Source organism: Spermophilus citellus, assembly GCF_964194105.1.
Source record: "Spermophilus citellus genome assembly, chromosome: 14".
NCBI classification, from domain to species: Eukaryota; Metazoa; Chordata; class Mammalia; order Rodentia; family Sciuridae; genus Spermophilus; species Spermophilus citellus.
Window position 1 is genome coordinate 68,089,804 of NC_138194.1, and position 24,711 is coordinate 68,114,514.

At 32.9% G+C, this 24,711-nt stretch overlaps 1 protein-coding gene across 6 annotated transcripts in view; it reads left to right on the plus strand.

Annotated features, from left to right (window-relative positions):
• VPS13B (vacuolar protein sorting 13 homolog B) overlaps positions 1 to 24,711 on the plus strand; it is a 753,213-nt gene that overhangs the window by 432,034 nt on the left and 296,468 nt on the right. For all 6 annotated transcript variants that reach the window (XM_081265607.1, XM_081265606.1, XM_081265609.1 and 3 more), the window contains one exon: positions 22,023 to 22,226. In XM_081265607.1, coding sequence (XP_081121733.1) covers positions 22,023 to 22,226 — 204 coding nt within the window. The remainder of the gene's footprint in view (positions 1 to 22,022; positions 22,227 to 24,711) is intronic.

A 24,711-nucleotide genomic window follows, 5' to 3' on the forward strand; every position in this document is an offset into this window, starting at 1 on the left:
TGCAGTTACAGTACCTCATCAGTGGGGCTCCACTTCAGTGCTGCAAATGGAAATGTACAGTAGTGCTGAACAGAAGTTGCTCTCCTTTTTAGAGAAGATTGCATTATCTGAGAGCTTTCTTAACAAGGGACTACTTTTAAATGTGTCTGGTCACCTCAAAGGATATGTAGAACATTTCCTGCCAGTAGGATTAGAGGAAGGAAGCACCAAGCCCAAGTGTTTGATGTGTGATGTACTGTAATTCTTTTCATGTGTTTGGTGGCTTTTATATGATGATCAGTGTTCTGCTACCAATTGGGACCCTGGTGTGGTCCAGGTTATTAAAGTACAACCTTCCTTAGTGTGTAAGGTTATTAACTATACCTAGCAGCATTATTGTAATTAAGGTTACTGTTTTCTTTTGAATAACCACCTCTCATTTTCATTAAAATATTTATTTCTCAAAATTGTGTAATCATCCTAGTAACAGTGATTCTCATGAAAGAGATGATTGAATGTTGGGGACTGCCAATACTAACATTACTGGAGACACATGCTCTTTAAGTTTCCTCACTTTACCATGCAGACCTGGTTTTTTAATCAGCATTTTCTCCCCACAGTCTCCTATGAGCATATTATGTTCAAGATGGAAACTAGGTTTACAGTGTGGTTGTTCTGGGTGTGTGAATCTTACATGCAATAAGCATCAACTAATCTCTAGTAGCAATATTATATTCCTTCAATGAAACACCATTTGATAATTACACATGCTCTGTTATATTCTCAGATCACATATTCAGAAGCAGTAAATTGCTAAACTGTTATGAACTTAAACTTTTTTTAAACATATGAGCAACAATGGCTGATTGTATATAATAGCAAATACTTGATTACAATCTAAATACTCAGCTATAAAGCATTGTTTAATATAATAATGGAATATCTGTGAAAAAATTCTAAGCAGTCGTCTTTAAGGATGATGTGTGCTGATTTATTGGAATGAAATAACATTTAGATATTTGGTAAGTGAATAAAAATGGTTTTAAAAACTGTGTGTATAGCATGATCTCATCTATTCACATATTTCTATGAAAATGAAAAATAGACTTAATTGTTTCACACCAAATTATCAAAGGTAGTTTCCTATGATAATACATCTGTGAGCATTTGTTTTTCTTTTTCATTTATGGATATTTTCTAATTTTTAAAAGACTCATTTTAATCTTTTTTAAAAGTAAAAAGAAATGATAGTTTTATATCTATTGCATCTTTTTAAGACTTTAGCTATTATTTAAGTTTTTAAAATATTATTCAGTTAAAATATGTGAAAATAGATCCTTTATTCTTTCCTACTCATTTTTTCTTAACCTTCTGTATTTGCTTTAGGAACATTTAAACTTTACTTTTTGTATGATGTCATTAGCTCATCCATTAGTTGTTTACAGTTTGGTAATTCTAAAGGAGTATGTGCTCTAACCTGAGGTAGGTAGGTAGGTTGTGTGTGTGTGTGTGTGTGTGTGTGTGTGTGTGTGTGTTAATTTTTGTTATTTGAAGAACCAGTTTTATCTTTTCCTTGCATATGAGTATCCAGATGTTTTTGGAATTTGTATTTTGTCTTCCTTTCAGTACCAGTGCTGAATATATCATTACTATAATAATTTGGATAAGACTGCAGGCATGCACCAACTACCAAAAGTTTCTACCTACAAGAAAATAAGTTGTCATTCTTCCATATATAATGAACATGCTTTATTATGTCATTTATTTGTTACTTTCAAATAACTTATGAGTGCTCACTATTTGCAAAGTGTTTGCTGTATGTAAAGCTACATAGATAAATATATTAATAGTCTTTACCTTGATAGAACATACCTTAATTATCTTTATCATCGAATGATTTTTTTAAACATAATTTAACTAGGCAAAGAAATATATGGCATATTTAAATTATAGACAAGTTCTTTAGATTTTTTTCTAGTTTTTTTTTTACTGATCGTCATTTATAATTTATTGCATTTTGGGACTTTATATACAAATTGTGAAAAATTGATATGAGAGATATGAAAAATTGTGCTGTATATGTGTAATAAGAATTGTAATGCAAAAAAAAAAAGAAATTCTACATGGTGCACCACTCCAAAGTTCTTTAGATTTTTAATAACTTTTGTCTACTAATGTAGCATCTGCATTATTTTATTTCAAAGGAAGATATTTACCAATTTTGTATGTTAATTTATTGTCACCATAGTTTTATGAATTTTTCAGACCATAATTAATGATATTAATGTATTTTTTAAAGTATTTAAAATTTTTTTTAGATATTGATGGACCTTTATTTTATTCATTTATTTATGTGTTGTTGGGAATCGAACCCAGTGCCTCACGCATGCTAGACAAGTGCTCTACCACTAAGCCACAACCCCAGCCCCTGATATTAATATTTAAGATCCAAATGATCATGATTTTATTCTAAGCTTAATATATTCAAAGTTAAAAATTTAAAAACAGAATCAGGGTGAGGGGTTATTCATGGTGGAACACTTGCCTTGCTTGTGTGAGCCCCTTATTTCAATCCCCAGCACCACAAAAAAGAAAAAAAAAACAGCTGAGATTTTTCACATTAAATTTTAAACAGTTTCGTGACCCTTATTTCTTTGTTTAGGTTTTGGTGCTGGGGTTTGTACCTACAGCCTTGCACATGCCAATCACATACTCCACTTCTGAACTGCACTTATGCCCATCAACTGACCTTTTTAAAAAAAATAGATCAAGACACTTCTCAGAAGCAGAAATACAATTGATCAACAAATATATGAAAAAATGTTCAACATCTCTAGTAATTAGAGAAATGCAAGTCAAAACTCTTGTAAAATTTCATCTCACTCCAGTCAGAATGGCAGTTACCAAGAATGCAAGCAACAATAAATGTTAGCTTGGATGTGGGGAAAAAGGCACACTCATGCACTGCTGGTGGGACTGCAAATTGATGCAACCAATCTGGAAAGCAGTATGGAGATTCCTTAGAAAACCTAGAATGGAACCACCATTAGACCCAGCTATCCCACTCGATGGTCTATACCCTAAAGACTTAAAAACAGCATACTACAGTAACACAACCACTTCAGTGTTTATAGTAGCAGAATTCATAATTGCTAAACCGTGGAAGCAACCTAAATGCCCTTCAATAGATGAATGGATAAAGAAACTGTGGTACATATCCATAATGGAATATTACTCAGTATTAAAAGAGAATAAAATTGTGGCATTTGTAAGTAAATGGATGGAGTTGGAGAATATCATGCTAAGTGAAGTAAGCCAATATCAAACAGAAGTTGAAACAACAGAAGTCGAATGTTTTCTCTGATAAGTGGATGCTAATCCATATGGGGACGGGAGGTACATGGGATAAGTGAACTAACTTTGGATAAGGCAAAGGGGAGAGTGAGAAGGGGCAAAGGGTACCCCTTGATTTTATTGTTCATTTCAAAGTTGCTCTTGCACTTACTTCTTGATTTTTGCCTTTTCTAATTCATTCATTTTTCCTTTGTGACATGTCTGCCTTCCTTAGGTTTACCTAATTTCTTTTTTTCTATTTCCATTACTTTGTTATTTCATTTAGTTTTATTGTTTCTTAATAATAAAAGAAAAATTGTGTCTACAAAAATAAACTAGATTCAATAATTTTCTGAAATTTCTTCTGGATTATTTTGCAACATAGAAGTACAACATGTATAAATGAAAATGTGGTACTATTGAATAAGAACTATGTATATTTTAATATGAATAATTTTATTAGTACAAAGTATGAATAACAAGCTCAGTATTTAGCAAAGGAAGTATTGATACATAATCAAACAAAAATGATACAATGAATAAATACTTTCAGAGAAATCACTGATAGAAAATATATCTACAGTACGTATAGCAATCCACGCTCTTTTTGGAACTATATTTTTCTTCTTTGAGGCACCCTAAAACAGAAAAGGACATCTTTATTTCTATAAACAGTTACTTTTTAAGGATTATTTTACACTGCTAGTGAAAAGAAATGAGAATTAAAATTCATCAACTGCTAAATTTGGGAGTCTTTTTAAAAGTAGCATCTCTTTAACTCAGTTTGATCTTATTGTTTTTCAGTTAATTAACCTTAGTTCAGTTCATTAACCTTAGTTCATTTTGAATGTTTTTGTGCCCCCACACACAATAATTGTGAACAATATCCTTTTTTACCACTTTCATGTCTAAAGTTTAGTGATAAAATATCTCTACTTTTTTTTGCCACTTTTGTGTCGTTTTCTGAACTAAGTTTTTGAATTGGAAGAATATATAGGTAAAATAATATACCATGTTATATAACGTAGATTCTTTCATATTCCTTTGGAGAAATACAAAAGCTTTTATTTTTGTATTTCTTTTGTAATGCAAATTTTAAAACTATCTAATTGTTCTCTGGAGTTTTACTGTAGTTTGGAGTCCCTATTTTGAAAAATTGAATTTTAATATTTTAACTGTTTGTCTTTGCTGGTCAGTATTTTCTGTTACAGGGCTGTTTTTTTCTAAAATGTAGGGTCATTGTATAGAAGCACAAACACTACAGATTAAATATTTATTCTTTTTATAAAAACTTCCAACCAAGTTTATGCTGTTTTATGGCTTACATGTTGCTTCAGATATCCTTACAACTTTTATGTTTTAATTATACCTTAGAAAAACTGCAAGGCTAATGTATTTATAAACTAAACTATGCAGTAGAATTACTTATTTGATTTTTAAAATTACACAAGAATATTTTTCTCAGGTATCAATTAAATCTTATGTAAAAATTTATTAACAGAATAGATAGTATAACTTAGTTTGTTCAAATAGTTCATATTTCAATCACTGAAATCAATACCATGTAGCTTATGGTATGGTACTGAATCTGTTCTTTGGATATACTCTTACCAATAAGGATATTACATTTATTATTGTCATATTTTCATAATTCTTTCCATGTTAAGACATAATGGCTAAAGTAAATTAAAAAAGGTTTTCATTCTTTAGGGAATACTGAGGAGAAATTGCATTCTGATTTTCCCTGAAGAAAAAGATACATCTTCATATTAGGAATGGAATAATAATGTTTCACTTCCTGAGTACATGGTGATTGATTTTCACCTTCATTAATTCCTGGATGCATGGATAGGACATTTTATCTGAAGTTCTTATCTATATTAGTATATGATGTTAAACTTCCAATTTTAAATTTGATTATTGCTGGAAATCTGAATACTGTTCAATCCCAAATTTATTGGAGGCTTTTTTTGGGAGGGTACAGAGATTGAACTCAGGGACAGTCAATCACTGAGCCACATCCCCAGCCCTCTTTTGTATTATATTTAGAAACAGGGTCTCACTGAGTTGCTTAGCACCTCACTGTTGCTGAGGCTGGCTTTGAACTTGCAATCTGCCTGTCTCAGCCTCCCAAGATCCTGTGATTACAGGTGTATGACACCATGTGCAGCTAACAGAGGTTTTTTTAGTTTTTTTTTTTTTTTGTAGGATTAAGATTCTATAGAGAAAGGTTTTCAAAAGAAGCAAATCTATTGTCAAACCTTAGAAAGTAACTAGTATGACCCTCAAATAGTAAGTACACTTACTATTAATGTCTTCAGAATAATATCAGTAGTATCTTTAATGATATCACATTGCTGTTTTCAATCAGTGTCCTAATTCATATCCATGTAATCAATCACATCTTAATCATAGATGTAGATAAGGGAAGTTTGAGAGAAGTCTTTTGGGGGTATAATTGCAAAACTCAATGAAAGAGTTGAAATTAAATAATACCTTGAAGAGTATGTTGAAGTTTAGCAAATATGGCAGGTAGAGAGGACGCAGGAGGCATTTAGAGGCAGAAACAAGCCTGGTACATTTTGAGAGATTTGATTTTTATATCAGAGAATTTTTTTTAAATTTTTTTATTGGTTGTTCACAACATTACAAAGCTCTTGACATATCATATTTCATACATTAGATTGAAGTGGGTTATGAACTCCCAATTTTACCCCAAATGCAGATTGCAGAATCACATCAGTTACACATCCACAATTTTACATAATGCCCTATTAGTAATTGTTCTATTCTGCTACCTTTCCTATCCCCTACTATCCCCACTCCCCTTCCCTCCCATCTTCTCTCTCTACCCCATCTACTGTAATTCATTTCTCTCCTTGTTAATTTTCCCATTCCCCTCACAACCTCTTATATGTAATTTTGTATAGCAATGAGGGTCTCCCTTCATTTCCATGCAATTTCCCCTTTCTCTCTCTTTCCCTCCCATCTCATGTCTCTGTTTAAAGTTAATCTTTTCTTTCTGCTCTTCCTCCCTACTCTGTTCATAGTTGCTCTCATTATATCAAAGAAGACATTTGGTATTTGTTTTTTAGGGATTGGCTAGCTTCACTAAGCATAATCTGCTCTAGTGCCATCCATTTCCCTGCAAATTCCATGATTTTGTCATTTTTTAGTGCTGCGTAATATTCCATGGTGTATAAATGCCACATGTTTTTATCCATTCATCTACTGAAGGGCATCTGGGTTGGTTCCACAGTCTAGCTATTTTGAATTGTGCTGCTATGAACATCGATGTGGCAGTATCCCTGTAGCATGCTCTTTTAAGGTCTTCAGGGAATAGTCCGAGAAGGGCAATAGCAGGGTCAAATGGTGGTTCCATTCCCAGCTTTCCGAGGAATCTCCAAAATGCTTTCCAAATTGGCTGCACCAATTTGCAATCCAACCAGCAATGTACAAGTGTACCCTTTTCTCCACATCCTTGCCAGAACTTGATGTTGTTTGACTTCATAGTGGCTGCCAATCTTACTGGAGTGAGATGGTATCTTAAGGTGGTTTTGATTTGCATTTCTCTGACTGCTAGAGATGGTGAGCATTTTTTCATGTACTTGTTGATTGATTGTATATCCTCCTCTGAGAAGTGTCTGTTCAGGTCCTTGGCCCATTTGTTGATTGGGTTATTTGTTATCTTATTGTCTAATTTGTTGAGTTCTTTGTATACTCTGGATATTAGGGCTCTATCTGAAGTGTGAGGAGTAAAAATTTGTTCCCAGGATGTAGGCTCCCTATTTACCTCTCTTATTGTTTCTTTTGCTGAGAAAAAACTTTTCAGTTTAAGGAAGTCCCATTTGTTGATTCTAGATATTAACTCTTGTGCTATGGGTGTCCTATTAAGGAATTTGGAGCCCGACCCCACAATCTGTAGATCAGAGCCAACTTTTTCTTCTATCAGACGCAGAGTCTCTGATTTGATATCAAGCTCCTTGGTCCATTTTGAGTTAACTTGTGTGCATGGCGAGAGAAAGGGATTCAGTTTCATTTTGTTGCATATGGATTTCCAGTTTTCCCAACACCATTCATTGAAGATGCTATCCTTCCTCCATTGCATGCTTTTAGCCCCTTTATCAAATATAAGATAGTTGTAACTTTGTGGATTAGTCTCTGTGTCCTCTATTCTATACCATTGGTCCACCCGCCTGTTTTGGTACCAGTACCATGCTGTTTTTGTCACTATTGCTCTGTAATATAATTTGAAATCTGGTATCGCTATACCGCTTGATTCACACTTCCTGCTTAGAATTGCTTTTCCTATTCTGGGTCTTTTATTTTTCCATATGAATTTCATGATTGCTTTATCTATTTCTACAAGAAATGCCGTTGGGATTTTGATTGGCATTGCATTAAACCTATAGAGAACTTTTCGTAATATCGCCATTTTGATAATGTTAGTTCTGCCTATCCATGAACACGGTATATTTTTCCATCTTGTAAGATCTTCTTCTACTTCTCTCTTTAGGGTTCTGTAGTTTTCATTGTATAAATCTTTCACCTCTTTTGTTAGGTTGATTCCCAAGTATTTTTTTTTTTTTTTGAGGATATTGTGAATGGACTGTTTTTCCTCATTTCCGTTTCAGAAGTTTTGTCGCTGATATACAGAAATGCCTTTGATTTATGCGTGTTGATTTTATATCCTGCCACTTTGCTGAATTCATTTATTAGTTCTAGTAGTTTCTTTGTAGATCCTTTTGGGTCTTCTAGGTATAGAATCATGTCGTCCGCAAATAGTGATAATTTAAGTTCTTCTTTTCCTATTTTTATGCCTTTAATTTCTTTTGTCTGTCTAATTGCTCTGGCTAGTATTTCAAGGACTAAATTAAATAGAAGTGGTGAGAGAGGGCATCCCTGTCTTGTTCCAGATTTTAGAGGGAATGCCTTTAACTTTTGTCCATTCAGAATGATGCTAGCCTGAGGCTTAGCATAGATAGCTTTTACAATGTCAAGGTAAGTTCCTGTTATCCCTAGTTTTTCTAATGTTTTGAACATAAAGGGATGCTGTACTTTGTCGAATGCTTTCTCCGCATCTATCGAGATGATCATATGGTTCTTATCTTTAAGTCTGTTGATGTGGTGAATAACATTTATTGATTTCCGTATATTGAACCATCCTTGCATCCCAGGGATGAATCCTACTTGATCATGGTGCACAATTTTTTTGATGTGTTTTTGTATTCGATTGGCCAGAATTTTATTGAGGATTTTTGCATCTAGGTTCATTAGAGATATTGGTCTGTAGTTTTCTTTCTTTGAGGTGTCTTTGTCTGGTTTCAGAATCAGGGTGATGTTGGCCTCATAGAATGAATTTGGAAGAGCTCCCTCTTTTTCTATTTCCTGAAATAACTTGAAAAGTATTGGTATTAATTCTTCTTTAAAGGTTTTGTAAAACTCCGCTGTATACCCATCCGGTCCTGGGCTTTTCTTGGTTGGTAGTCTTTTGATGGCTTCTTCAATTTCATCCATTGATATTGGTCTATTCAAATTGTGTGTATCCTCCTGACTCAGTCTGGGCAAATCATATGACTTAAGAAATTTATCGATGTCTTCACTATCTTCTATTTTTTTGGAATATAGATTTTCAAAATAATTTCTAATTGTCTTCTGTATTTCTGTAGCATCTGTTGTGATATTGCCTTTTTCATCCCGTATGTTAATAATTTGAGTTCTCTCTCTTCTTCTCTTCGTTAGCATGGCTAAAGGTCTGTCGATCTTATTTATTTTTTCGAAGAACCAACTTTTAGTTTTGTTAATTTTTTCAATAGTTTCTTTTGTTTCAGTTTCATTGATTTCCGCTCTGATTTTAATTATTTCTTGCCTTCTGCTACATTTGCTGTTGTTTTGCTCTTCCTTTTCTAGGGCTTTGAGATGAAGTGTGAGCTCATTTATTTGTTGGTTTTTTCTTTTTTGAGGAATGACCACCAGGCGATGAATTTCCCTCTTAAAACTGCTTTCATTGTGTCCCATAGATTCCGTTATGTTGTGTCTGTATTTTCATTTATCTCTAAGAATTTTTTGATTTCCTCCTTTATGTCTTCTGTAACCCCTTGATCATTCAGTAACATATTGTTCATTTTCCATGTGATGTAGGATTTTTCCTTCCTTCTTTTATCATTGCTTTCCAGTTTCATTCCATTATGATCAGATAAAATGCATGGTATTATCTCCACCCCTTTATATTTACTGAGGGTTGCCCTATGGCATAATATATGTTCTATTTTTGAGAAGGATCCATGTGCTGCTGAGAAAAAAGTATATCCATTTGATGATGGTTGATATATTCTATATATGTCAGTTAAGTCTATGTTATTGATTGTGGTATTGAGTTCTATAGTTTCTTTATTCAACTTTTGTTTGGAGGATCTGTCCAATGGTGAGAGAGGTGTGTTGAAGTCACCCATAATTATTGTGTTGTGGTCTATTTGATTCTTGAACTTGAGGAGAATTTGTTTTATGAATGTTGCAGCACAATTATTTGGTGCATAAATATTGATAATTGTTATGTCTTGTTGGTGAATGGTTAGTCGATTTTATTCAATATGAGGATGGCCACCCCTGCTTGCTTACGAGGACCGTGTGCATGGTATATTTTTTCCCATCCTTTCACCTTCAGCCTGTGTATGTCTTTTCCAATCAGATGTGTCTCCTAGAGGCAGCATATTGTTGGATTTGTTTTTTTAATCCATGATACCAGCCTATGTCGCTTTATTGGGAGAGTTTAAGCCATTAACATTCAGAGTTACTATTGATATATGGTTTGTACTTCCAGCCATGTTTGATTATTTATCCTTTTTTAAAAATATTTAGTTTGTTTCTCCATGATTATCTTTCCCTTCGCTCTCTGTCTTTATCGAGGCACTTCCCACTGATGGTTTCGGTTATTGTTTTTCATTTCTTCTTCGTGTAGTGTTTTGCTCAAAATGCTTTGCAATGCTGGTTTTCTGGCTGCAAATTCTTTTAACTTTTGTTTATCATGAAAGATTTTTATTTCATTGTCATACCTGAAGCTTAATTTTGCTGGATACAGAATTCTTGGTTGGCATCCATTGTCTTTCAGTGTTTGAAATACATTGTTCCATGACCTTCTCGCTTTTAGCATCTATGATGAAAAATCTGTTGTTAACCTTATTGGTTTACCCCTAAATGTAATCTGCCTCCTTTCTCTTGTAGCTTTTAATATTTTCTCTTTGTTCTATATATTGGATATCTTCATAACAATGTGTCTTGGTGTTGGTCTACTGTGATTTTGTGTGCTCGGTGTCCTGTATGCATCTTCAATTTGTATATCTGTTTCCTTTTTTATTTCTGGAAAGTTTTCTGTAATTATTTCATTCAGCAGGATACTCATTCCCTTGGTTTGAATCTCTGTACCTTCTTCTATCCCGATGACTCGTAAGTTTGGTTTTTTTATGTTATCCAGTAACTCTTGGAAGTTTTTCTCGTGAAAAGAGAAACACCTTAGACAGATGGAATGGAACCTTAAAGAGGATACGAGACAGCAAATTCAAGCAGCGAAAGAACACATTGAGAATGAATTACATAAACAGATAAAAGAAGAAGTTAAGCATCTTTATCAGGAGATAGAGATTATAAAAAATAATCAAACAATAATTCTAGAAATGAAGGAAACGATAAACCAAATTAAAAACTTAATTGAGAGTATCACTAACAGAGTGGAGCAAGTAGAAGCCAGAATGTCAGATAATGAAGACAAAATATATCATCTTGAAAAGAGTCTAGCCAACTCAGAAAGGCTGGTAAAAAATCAGAGAATTTTTTTAAATAGGGGCTTAATGAGTAAAATGTGGAGAAAATTGATTGAGATTTAATTCTGGATTCTTTGAACTTCTTGTCATGGAATTTGTGTTTTATTCTTTAAGGAAGCTCTGAGTGTTTTTAATCAGGTTTGCATTATTTTCAGAGGATTAAATAGAGTGCTGAGAACATGCTAGCTACTTTAAGAGCACAGATTCTGGTACTAGGCTGTGTGAATTTGTGTTGCAGCATTTTCATTCACTAGCCAAGAGACTGGCCCACTTAAGAAGCTAAATTTCCTCTTTCAAGCATAGATGTTAATACTTCCTACTTCATAGGTAGTATATTAATATTTCCTGCTCTCATAGGATATGAGAATTACACAAATTGATGCATGTAACATTGACAGCTTCTCTGGCACATAGTATTCAGAAATATAACCAAATACCTACTTGCATTTTCTGTTGTAATTATACTTATTGAATTTTTGTTAATAGTTGGTTAATATAACTATAGTATTTTGATTGAATCAGTGAAAGAATTCTGCTCTTAATGGTTGCTTAAACAAAATTAAATAAGTAACATATCATTGGCAGAACCAAGAAATTGTAGTTTCTTATGTATACAAAACACACAGAGAGAGATTGAGATTGATATTGAGATTGGGATTACCCCCCTTCCCAGGATGTTTAGAGCAGTTAAAAATTACCAGAAAATTTTCAACTTGTAGTTTCAAGCCCTGCCTAATAGCAGGCCATGTCACATTAATAGCTAAAATTTACAAAGCATATGTTTCCTCTTTTAATTTTCACCATAGCCCTCAGCATTACTTAATACCATTTTTTCACATTTTTGTTGTGAAGACATCCAAGATCAGGATTTTCCAGGATCCCACTGCACCATAACTCCATTAATTTTATGAAACAACTATATTAGAACAATATAGAGAATAAAGAAATGTGTTTTCTATACCTATCATACCTCTTTTCTGTGATTTGCCTTTTAAACTGCCTTATGCAGACCCCTGAATTCAGTATTCATACATTTTTACTGACATTTAATATTTCCTTATATAAATATGATAGGTTATCATTCCTTCTATTAATAGACATTTAAAATTTTTAATTTTTTGTAACACATAGAGTGTAAAATGAATCAACTTCACAGATTCTTTGTATACATATATAATAGTTTTTCTAGGACATGCTTTCTATTTGAATTTCTGTGGTAGTAAAAAATTTAATATCTGCCCTAATACAGTACTATTAGCCACACTTGGTTAAACTTTGATTCATTTAACTAAAGAGCTAAAGTTTTAATACTTCATTTAATATTAACTAACCTAATTTTAAATGCATACAACTAGTGGCTATTCTATTGGAGAAACCACATTTAAGGGCATGTATCTAAGATTTTAATTGCTAGATTGTAGATTATATATCACTTCAAGTCTGCTAAATATCACCACATTACTGTTGAAAAAAAGGGTATTATCAGACTTACATTCCCAGTAGCTGAGTATGAGAGGTTTGTTGTTCTACATCCTTGCCAAATGCTTTGCATTAATACAGTTGTTTAGGTACTGCATGCTTAGGATCTTCTTGGACCTAGATGTGAGTGAATGATGTTGAGGGAAAAATACTTTCCCTGTACAACTGGAAGTGATACTTCAGTGTTGCAGTGCCTGAGTATGAATATGTGCCCTCTGATATAAGGGTGCCATTCCCTTCAATCTACATCTAGATACATATCTATCTGTATAGAAAATATGCCATTTTTCAGATCAAGTGTTAGACTCTGTACTTGTTGCTAATTAGAAGAGTCTGATACCTTTTCTTTTTATTCTCATAATTTTTATGATGTTTATATTTGTAACATAATAAGTAAAGAGATTTTCATGAATGCTTGGTGCATTTTTTTAGAACTAATGCTTTCTTTCACAAATAAACATAGAATTGCTTACTGATTATTGTACATGCATTTGAAAATTTTGACTTTAGATTCCCATGCCTCTTGACCAATTTTGTAATATTTGTTGGCTTGAAATAATTCTATAGATTATAAACTATGGCGACATTAGTTTTAAAGGAATTGTTTTGCTATATACCGAATCTAAAGGGTTTTTTGTCCTCCCCAATTTTCTTGTTTTAAATTGATTCTCATCTGTACTCTTGTATGTATTGTCTTTATTAATTATAACTTGAAGTCTCATGTTTTTTCCACCAACTACATATCACACAAATGCATTTTAATAAAGAATCATCATTTGTTTAATTTTGAAAACTAGTTCTCATTGTTATGTATAGAAGTAGGTGAGAAAAGGGAACAGAATTTGTAGTCATAAGGTTGGCTTCCAGTTTTGACTGTGCTATTTTCCATCTTCTTACATAAAGAATCTGTAAATGGAATGTATCTTTGGCACCCTGTGGATGATGAATGAGCACTTTGCAAATCATTAAATTATCAGCCAATATACAGTCTTAGTAGTAGTAGTGGTAGTGGTAGTAGTGCTATCATTTATATGCATTTGTTTTTTGCATTACAAAGTTCTTTATAGTAGAACCAGAACTACATGGAATGAAAGAATGTAGTTAAATAGAAAAAAATTAAATGACATAAATAAAAGCATACGGATAAAAATGAATTTTATAAGAGATAAGGGAGATATCTTTTTTTTGAAGAGAGAGAGAATTTTTTAATACTTATTTTTCAGTTTTCGGTGGACACAACATCTTTATTATATTTTTTATGTGGTGCTGAGGATCAAACCCAGTGCCCCGCGAATGCCAGGTGAGCGCGTTACCACTTGAGCCACATCCCCAGCCCCAGAGGAGATATCTTTTTAAAATTTCTATTAAGGATTTTCCAAGCAGTCTGAAAATAGGACTAATTTACATACAACCCATTGATTCACTTGTAATTTTCTTTTTATAAAGATTTTATATTTTTTAGAAGTTTAGAAAATTAAGAACCTGCCTTTCCTGTCTATTCCAAGCACTTTGAATACTTATGTCTTTATGTCATTAAATATTCTTTTAAAACCTCATTTTCAAATACTGCTATTCTTGCTAGGTATCATTAGCTGAGGTAATAAGAAAAGAGCCAGTTCTGAATTCTGACTTGAATTAAGATCTCTGAAAAGATGCCCTCTATTAAACAGTTTTCGTACTGGGAGATGCTGGGTAATGATTAGTTGGCAGTAAAAGAGTGTTAAAAACACTAGGAGAATTTTACAGAAATTTTCAAATAGTGTAACTCGTCTTGGATTTGGAAATAGAGTCTGTGAATGACCAAAACCAGTTATTTTGAGTAAATGTTTAAAAAAAAAAGATATGACAAAAATACCTGAATCAGAAAGCATGCTAACACATTTGGAATAAAGTGTTAGTGATTCATGTTTATAAAAAGTTCATTTGCAGCCATGGCATGTTTTATAGAAGAGTCTTAAAACAGGAGTGTGTTGAGGACATGTTATAAGAAACATTAGAGCAAGTAGGAGGTCTGACTGTCCCAAACAAGGACACATTATAAATTCAATGTGTTTATTTTATTACCATCCATGGAAACCTAAAGAAAAAGAACATCAATTTACAGTTAGCCGGGCTGGGGATGTGGCTCAGCGGTAGCGCGCTTGCCTGGTATGTGTGCGGCCCGGGTTCGATCCTCAGCACCACATACAAACAAAGATGTTGTGTCTGCCGAAAACTAAAAAAAAATAAATATTAAAAAATTCTCTCTCTGTCTCTCTCCCTCTCCTCTCTCTAAAAAAAAAATTTAAAAAAAATTTACAGTTAGCCTTTCAAAATCACCTTTCATGGGAATTACAGAAAACTTCACTGTTAAGAGCATTCTGAGTCTAGTATATATGAAGTAAACATTTATGCAAAGTACTTGCACATTTTAGTAATATATGAGGATTTCTTTTTTTTTTCTTATGGATTTTTAATTTTTTTTTATTGGTTGTTCACAACATTACAAAGCTCTTGACATATCATATTTCATACATTAGGTTGAAGTGGGTTGTGAACCCCCAATTTTACCCCAAATGCAGATTGCAGAATCACGTCGGTTACACATCCACAATTTTACATAATGCCCTATTAGTAATTGTTGTATTCTGCTACCTTTCCTATCCCCTACTATCCCCCCTCCCCTCCCCTCCCATCTTCTCTCTCTACCCCATCTACTGTAATTCATTTCTCTCCTTGTTTATTTTCCCATTCCCCTCACAACCTCTTATATGTAATTTTGTATAGCAATGAGGGTCTCCCTTCATTTCCATGCAATTTCCCTTTTCTCTCCCTTTCCCTCCCATCTCATGTCTCTGTTTAATGTTAATCTTTTCTTCCTACTCTTCCTCCCTGCTCTGTTCATAGTTGCTCTCATTATATCAAAGAAGACATTTGGTATTTGTTTTTTAGGGATTGGCTAGCTTCACTAAGCATAATCTGCTCTAGTGCCATCCATTTCCCTGCAAATTCTATGATTTTGTCATTTTTTATTGCTGCATAGTACTCCATTGTGTATAAATGCCACATTTTTTTATCCATTCATCTATTGAAGGGCATCTGGGTTGGTTCCACAGTCTAGCTATTGTGAATTGTGCTGCTATGAACATCGATGTGGCAGTATCCCTGTAGCATGCTCTTTTAAGGTCTTCAGGGAATAGTCCGAGAAGGGCAATAGCAGGGTCAAATGGTGGTTCCATTCCCAGCTTTCCCAGGAATCTCCAAACTGCTTTCCAAATTGGCCGTATATGAGGATTTCTTGTAAATACACCTGTAACATATTATTATAACATTCTCAAAAAGCCTTCTGATGCCTTGTTGTCAATGAATTATTTTATTAGTTCATTTGAAGTTATGCAAATAAGATATATTCATTCTAAATCTTAATATTTTAATGCTAATGAATAGTATTTAAGAATTACACTATTAGTGTAATAAGAGATTTCTTAATCTTGTGAAAATGCATAATATGTCTGTGGTGTTTATTATGCTAATTAAAAATTAAAAGACTAGAATTATAGTTTTAACAAAGCTGTTGGTAATTCTGTTTCTCATAAATCTGACTTTTCCAGGTAGCTTTTGTTGTTGCTATTGATTTAATGTAAAGTTTAGCCATCTCTTCCATATCCTGTATGTTGGCTATTGTTGGCATAAATGGAATTTTGCAATTTGTGCTGTCATTTCATCTAATTTTGATGAGCTCATTTTTTGAACTATCATAGAATTAGAATTCTCTAATTCATCATCTTAGCTGTACTTATCAATTTTGTCATCTGGAAACCTGATGGTCCATTTATGAAATTCATTAAATTATAAAAACATTTAATTAAGCCATACATATCCTCTGTCATGTTACTAGAGATCTGACTTCATATAGATATTGTTTGGCTCTGGTATTAATCAGCTTTTAATCCATCACAGAAGGGATGCTCCTCTAAACAGTTTAGTGAAGGAGGAAGAACAAGTATGACTTTATGTTTATACATGAAATACCTTTAGATTTTACTGGTTATTTTCCTGCTTATTCATATAGCAGAGAGAAAATGTTCTAAGTCAAAGAGATATGGTGCTCCAAGTCATCAAGTTATCAATGTGGATTTTTAGGATTTATAGGGATGCTAGTTAAGAGTAAAATGAAAGAAGGTATATTTCTGAGCTCCAGTCCGGGCCTGCTAAATCAGACTCTGTAGAGCTGGGAGCATAACATTTTTAACAAGCTCCTCAGGTGATTCTTCTGCAATCTGAAGACTAGGTTCCTGCCCTGGGTCACTGTTCAAGGAATATAGCATTGGTTTTAGTCAGATAGTCAATCATATTATTCCCTACCCTATTTATTTTCAAGATTACGATAAATTATGGACGCTTGATGATAAATATGTACACATTTAATTTAATCAAGACACATTCCTATTTTCTGGCTTGTTTAACATTTTGTAGATCTCAATTGAGCTATAAATGAATGAATTTTACTTCTTTACAGTGAATTCCCGAGATATGCCTATTCAGCAATGAGCAGTAAATGGTTCAACATGAGCTGTTCCTTATGTAAACATACAAAAGGCCTAACCCAGACTAAATCAATTTAAAAAGGAAAACATTAAAGCTATGTTTCCTGTTATACACTTAAAGTCTTCTTTGGTTCCTATGATTACATTATTGACCAACTATTGCAGACTTAGTTTATCCTCCCACACCACCTGTTGAATGGTTTAAATGGTATGGGAGAAGAGTTTCGGAAGGGCAAAGTAATTACAATTATAACTCCTACATTTTAGCCAATAAAGCAGCTTTTTGTGTTAAGAGGAAGGAAGTTATGGGCATCTTGATTCACCTTCTTTCCTGATTTGAATTGCTAAAAGGTTTTATAGGCTGTAATAAGAAGAGAGAGCAAAGTTCAAAGCTTAAAAGTATGAAAATTTCAAATTTAAAAATTGCTGGTTTTGACTGCAGATATTTCTAGGAAGAATTTAATTAGGATGTTAAACAATAATTTAAGGCATTTTATTTTAAGATATGTTTTTCTTTTTAAGGCAAACATTGCTAACATTAGGCATCCTAGTCCTCCCTCCCTCACAGTTCTTTTCCTCTGTTTAGTTCCCTACTAAAATGTCATTCTATTAGAATTCTTTAATGATTCTGCAATTGTTTTTTGTGCTATGACAATCTAATACACTAAATCAAAGCTCTCTTGAAAAAAATTTACTTCAATTTTGGTATTTGCAATCAGATAGTTTTTCATTCCCACCACTCCTTTACTTAGGGAAAAAAGCATTTAAAAGTTGTAAAGTTATAAGACAATTTCTGATCATTAGAAAATAAAAATATTTTTGAATCTTCTGTTAACATAATTTTACTTAGACCTTTTAAAAATTCTAATGTACCATAAAATATGAAATATTTCTTTCAGAAAATATCTAGCTGTATACCCACATGAAAATATTACAGTGAAACCCATTAATTTGAACAATTACTATGAATTAAAAGTAAATAAAAAGACATCTTGTTGTAATAGTGCTTAATAAAATTTAATGCATAGCATTTGAAAATATTTTTAGTATATTTTCTTAATTTAGTATTGGAAAATAAAACTGTTTTGAATATTCTATGTAATAATAACTGTTCTCAGTTTTACTTGTACATAAAACAAAACTAGGGCATAGCTTATACTTTAAAGATTTAAAATTAGTGACTATTTCAAGTTGAAAACAAATCCTTAATTATTTTCCAGAAAATGAAGTAAATCAGTGTCTTTCTTATTAGGGGAAAAATCAAACCAAACTTATAAAATGTGTATAACTCTTTATAATCTAAATAGTAACAAAAACTAACAAGCAAAATGGCTTATGTTTTTAAATTTATGAGATAAATTTAAATTTTACATAATGGGCAGCTGCAGAGGAAATATTGATATTTCCTGATTTTGATATCTCAGGAGGCTAAGAAATTATTGAAGAAAGGATGTTTTTTTAAAGATGCAAGTATATTTTTAATTGGCCCAAATCTTCCACAGTAAACTTTTACTTGGCCTAGAAAGTAAAGGGTTTACTACATACTAACCAGCATGGTATTACAATCTTTTTAGGCTAATGAAATAAATCCAATTAGAAAATGTGGGTAAAATTTATTGAGTTTGGCTTATTAAATTCAGGGTCAGTGGTTGCTCTGCTCTGCTTTTTTATGTTTTGCCAAATACTAAAATGCACTTTATTCAGCTGAGTCCCTCTTCCTATCACTTTCTAGTCATTTCACTGTTATTTAATATTGTATTCAGAGACTGAGAATCCAAGAAGGATGATTGTGTCCTAACGCTTATTGAAGTTTTTATGATGTGAAAATTTATATATTATATTTTTATATATTATCTCACTTAATTTTCATAATTAAGATGGAAACCCAAGTTTCTGTTTGCTCTGAACTACTGTACTGCACTACTACATAATTTCTGTATCTTGTTTGGTAGGAGTGAAATGGCCCATTTGCAAGACAACTCCAACTTTTGGGCCACCTTTCTTCATTCCCAAAGGTTGGGCCTAGTACAGGTCTCCTAAACATTGTAGAGTTTCTTGAACTCTAAGGATGGGTTTTTCTTTGGCTTGAAGTCCCCATTGCCTTTCATTACTTCTTCCTCTGCAGCTGTCCATGCTACCCATTCAGAGTCTTTTCAAGGTTTTGGGATGAGCTACTCTCATGCCTTTGAATTTGTTGATTCCCCTACCTGAGATACTTTATTCAAATACAGTTTATTTATGAAATGAGAAGATAGAGTTTTTCAGAAATCCTTTAAACATTGCATTTCTCCTTCTTGGCCTTCCCAAGTCTGGGTCAGGTTTTCTAATTGCATTCTCTATTCAACCTTGTAAACTGTTGTCTGCTTTATAGCTGCTTCTTCCCACTAGACTGTAAACTTCGTGAGGGTAAGGACCCTAGTGTCACAAAACTTTAAAGAGAGTGCTCAGTAACTTTGCATTCAAAAATAAAATGCAAATTAGCTCATTCCAGGAAGAACCCTTGAGGAAGATCATTTTGATAGTCCTCACTGAACCAACAATAGGACAAACAGTACTCTGTTACTTTCCACCACTTACTATATTACCAGCAGTTTTGTTCTGTCAGGGTTTTAAAATAGTGTGGTTTCATAGAGAAAAAGAACTGTATGAAACAAAGAAATGTAATATGTGATGGAAGAAACGAGTAGATAACCTTTATATTAATCCCACAGTGAAAAAGGAAGAAATATCTTCCAGGGTCAGTGATGATCAGGAGAGATTTTTTTCCACAATAAGTTACAAAATCTTTGTCTCTATAAATTTTCTCAGTATCATCCTATTATCTGTTTAATTTCTGTAGCATCATAGTTATGTTTCCTTTTTTATTGCAAATAGTTTATTTAGCCTTTTTATCTCTTTCCCCCCCTCAGTGCTGGAAATTTGTCTATTTTTAGTTTTGTTCATGATCTCTTTTTTATTTCGTTAATTTCTACTTTTATTTCCTTCCCTCTTTTTTTTAGCTTATGTTGCCTTTTTTATATTTATCTTACTAATTTTAAGTCTTTCTACTTTCCTAAACAAGTATTTTAGATGATAAATCTTCTTCAAAGTGCCCCTGTAACTGTATCTCATCACCTTTAATGCATAACATTTTGTTATTTATTACTTAATTTTCATTATTATTTTTGACCAATAAGTGATGAATTTGAAAATGTGTTTTTAAATTTTCAAACAAAAAAAAACTTTTCACTTTTTTCTTACATTCTAATTTTTACTTTATTTGGAAGTTATCCATGTTTATTATTTTAGAGGTTTTTATAGCTATTTTAGCATGTATCAAAGTTAACAAAAATCTAAAATTAAATCAGTATCTTTTCCTTTCTCCATAACTATACAACCTTAAAAGACTACTTAACATGATCCCCTAATTTGTATATTATTATTGTTCAGTGTCTTATTTTTGCCCTTTCTTCTTTCAGTTTACACATTAATATTATAGATTTAAAGATGATATTTATTTAAATTTATCCATATATTTGCCGGTTTCTTCCTTATCATTACTTCTTAGGATTTATTGAGTTGTCTGGATCTGAGATTTGGCATTTTTCAACAATTGTGCATTCTCTAGCAGTATTTCTTCAAATAATGCCTCCATCTCATTCTCTATTATTTCCCGAAAACTCCAATCAGGAACTTTTTAGACTTTATTGCTCTCTCCTATATATACTTTGAACCTAGCTACAACATTTCTTTGTCTCTTTGAATTGTATAGTAACTGTCTTTGGATCTTTGTTTCAACTTGCTATCACTTCTTTGGGGTTCAATCTGTTTTGAATTTTAAATTGTAGTAATTCTGTTCTTTGTAGATCTACATAGTTCTAACAAAAGCCTTATTCCTGCCTTATTTTCTTTATTTTTATTTTCATTTTTTGGTACAGGGATTGAACTCAGGGGCACTCAACCACTGAACCCACCCCTGGTCCTATTTTGTATTTTATGTAGAGACAGGATCTCACTGAGTTGCTTAGCACCTCACTAAGTTGTGAAAGCTGGCTTTGAACTCTTGATCCTCCTGTCTCAGCCTTCCCCAGCCTGTCCCAAGCCTCTGGGATTTACAGGTGTGAGTCACCGCAACCAGCTCCTTACTTATTTTGAGGATGCTTTTTTACTTTTTAAATAATTGTTTCATATTTTATGTATGCTAGTACACTACAGTTTCTTTTGAAGTTTTTGAGGATATATCTTCTCTACCCTATTGCTACTGTGTGTCACTCAGGGTCCCTTATTATCATGTGTGACTTGTGAATTTTGTATGTGAATGTCTCATTTTACTTGAAACCTAAATTGGGAAAATTATTTGAGTTGAAATTGAATTTACCCAAAGAAAATTTGCTTTTACCTTTGCCTTTGTGTTTGGCAGCACTACCTACTTGAGATAAGCCTCTCCAAACTAAAATCATTTTCATACCATATTTCATACTCAACCCCAAGGGCTGACTATCACCTTTCCTAACAAAATATCAAAGTTCTTAGAATAGTAAATGATTAGCATCAGAAAGTATTTTGAGTAAATTTGTAACTCTGCTGTCTTTGAACCTCTGAATTTTGTTTACTCTTTGTTAAGTGGATATAACAAAATGTGAAAGCATCTCTGTAATTAAAATCATGTATATGAAAGCACATAACAAAAGGGTATTGTGTTGGGAAATATAAGAAATTATTATAGGATAAATGATTGCAAGTGATAAATTTTTGATGTCACAGTATGTTAATTTTCTATTAACTATCTAATAAATGTGGATAACAGTTTATTAATCAGTAATACAAAAAAGTTTTGTGGTACTATTTAGTAAATAAAATAAATGTAGATGTTTATTACATCTGTTACTTTTTTCCATTTGCTTTACAGAAGAGCCTTGAACTTAGGAATTCTTCGAGATCCTGGATCTGAAATTGAAGATAGACAATACCAAATAGACCTGCAGTCCATCAATATTGGTACTGCACAGTGGGACCAACTAAAACCAGAGAAGGAAAGTGGAACAGGAGGGGTGCTTACAGAGAGTGAAAGGAATTCTCAAAATCCAGCCCTTGAGTGGAATATGGCCAGCAGGTACGAAATGATTGAGAAATATTACTGATATTACCAGTAGGGTTAGTGATCTTTAGCATGCCCAACCTAAGTGTTTGGTAGTGCTTCTGCTTTTCTTTACAAATAAAATAAATTTTGTAATTTAGCTGATGGTTTTGCTGGGAAACCTACTAATTTTACCACTGTTACATTGTTACAAATTAGAGTTGTTTGTTTATTTGTTTGTTTAACCTTGCTATTTGTTGAAAAGATTCACTTTATTCTAAAGGATACAATCACATTATTTCTTTTTTTTCTTTTTTTTTTTTTAGAGAGAGTGAGAGAGGAGAGAGAGAGAGAGAGAGAGAGAGAGAATTTTTTAATATTTATTTTTTAGTTTTTGGCGGACACAACATCTTTGTTGGTATGTGGTGCTGAGGATCGAACCCGGGCCACACGCATGCCAGGCGAGCGCGCTACCACTTGAGCCACATCCCCAGCCCTCACATTATTTCTTGAAATCCATTTGAGTTTAGGGTCAATTCTTTTATTTTTTAGCCTCTTCTTTCTACTTAAAATAATAAAAGGAAAACAGTAACAAATGCTTTATAACGCTATGTTCAAGTTAGAGAAGAAGGAACAGCAATAATTCCTAGCTCTGGGTTTTTTCCATTGTCTTTAACTAAAAGCTATATTCACAGAGAACATTTTTAAACAATTAGTCCTGAATGTAAGCTATTAAGATATGTAGAGAGCCACTGCCATCTTACCCAGGCTGTTCATGGTTCTTATCAGAGAGATAGGTAAGATTATTTGCTAGAAAGAAGATACTAGGCATTAAAACTTAACTTTATATTATAAAACTGAGGTATTTATGATTGTAATAAAGTTAATTTTTCATGAGTTCTCTTATAAGATTAGATTTCTTGGGGCTGGGGTTGTAGCTCGGTGGTAAAGCACTTACCTAGCATGTGGGAGGCACAGGGTTTGATCCTTAGTACCACATAAAAATAAATAAATAAGATAAAGGTATTGTATCCATCTACAACTTAAAAAGAAAAGATTAGATTTCTTTAAATCATCTTGTGTAGTCTTTACCATACTCCTTTTACAATGATGATTGCTTTAGTTCTATTCCTTTAATACCAAAACTATATTTTTCTCCATGTCATAATAATAATAATAATAATGGTATTCATAAGGGGTTATATAATATTTATCACTTTACCTTGTTTAACTTAATTTTTACAATAAAGTTGTAAAAAAATTTTTCCCTAAGTATACATGAAGAAACTGAAGCACAAAACAACATACTGGTCACATAATAGAAAATAAAGATTTGAGTGAATCAATGAAAATTTGAATGGTTGGATGATTAACTGACATGACAAGTCAGGTCACTGAGTATAAATGTTTCTGAGAGATATTTATTCAGATGAAGACAGGAAATTTTAGATCTAATAGAGCCCAGTTCTGATGCATAATCTCAACAAAAGTATAAACAGGGCCTTAATATAATTCTGTTTGTTTTTGAATAGGTATTTTAGGTAAAATTCAAAAGATACAAAGTAAAGAATAATTTACTCCCTCCCCTGACCAGTATCAAATAGTAGTCTTTTTTAATGATTTTCATTCTCTTCTTCTGAGTATATTATGCAGTTTTTTTCTTTGATTATGATGTGTTTCTGTGTGTTATGTTGGGAACAAGGGAATAAAAATTAAGCATAGAGAATTATTAAATTCTAAAACTTATAGATGTCCTTTTCCCAAATCTTAATTTTCCAAAGCTGAAAGGATTCAATCAGACAGCAGAGCACTATAAGGATTATAATAAGTAATTTATTTTAGGAATAAAATATTACCCAATTGGGGAAGAAGCTGGGAAGTAAGGATCTAAAAGAGGGACTTAGAGGATCAGAGAAAAGTGACAACAAAAGCCTCTCGAAGTCCTTGATCTGGGTAAAATCATTGCAGCTTTCAAAAGAACCTGGGAAACTAGGTGCATCTGGCTGTTATAGTGGGACCATGAGGAGACTGATAGAGAGATTAGTGGGAAGTAGTGGCCTCTGCATCTGGGTTTGGGCCTGAAGTTAAGTCAGGAGGAAGACATGATTACAGAGCCAAGGAAAGTGAGGATAAGCTGGTATCTTCCAACACCTCTGCATTGGCCTTTCACTGCATTTAAACCATGATGATCTTCCTAGAACATTGGTTACTACTGTTTCCTTACACCTTCCACACCTTGTGCAGATTTCTCTTGACAAACTTAAAACTCTGAGCCATCCTTCACAAGTTGTTACACAACAAAAGCACTACAGAATACTAAGTTTAATGATAACCCTTGGCTTGTTCGGTGTCAGTTATAGAACTAAGTCTAGAACCCTGGTTTCCTTACTCAGTTTCCTTATTTGCTTAGGCTTTGCCCCCATAAGTTTATGCTACAGTTAATTCTTAGCTAATCTTTTTTTAAAAAAGGTTTTCCAAATCATGGCATTTGCAGGAAAATGAATGGAGTTAGAGAAGATAA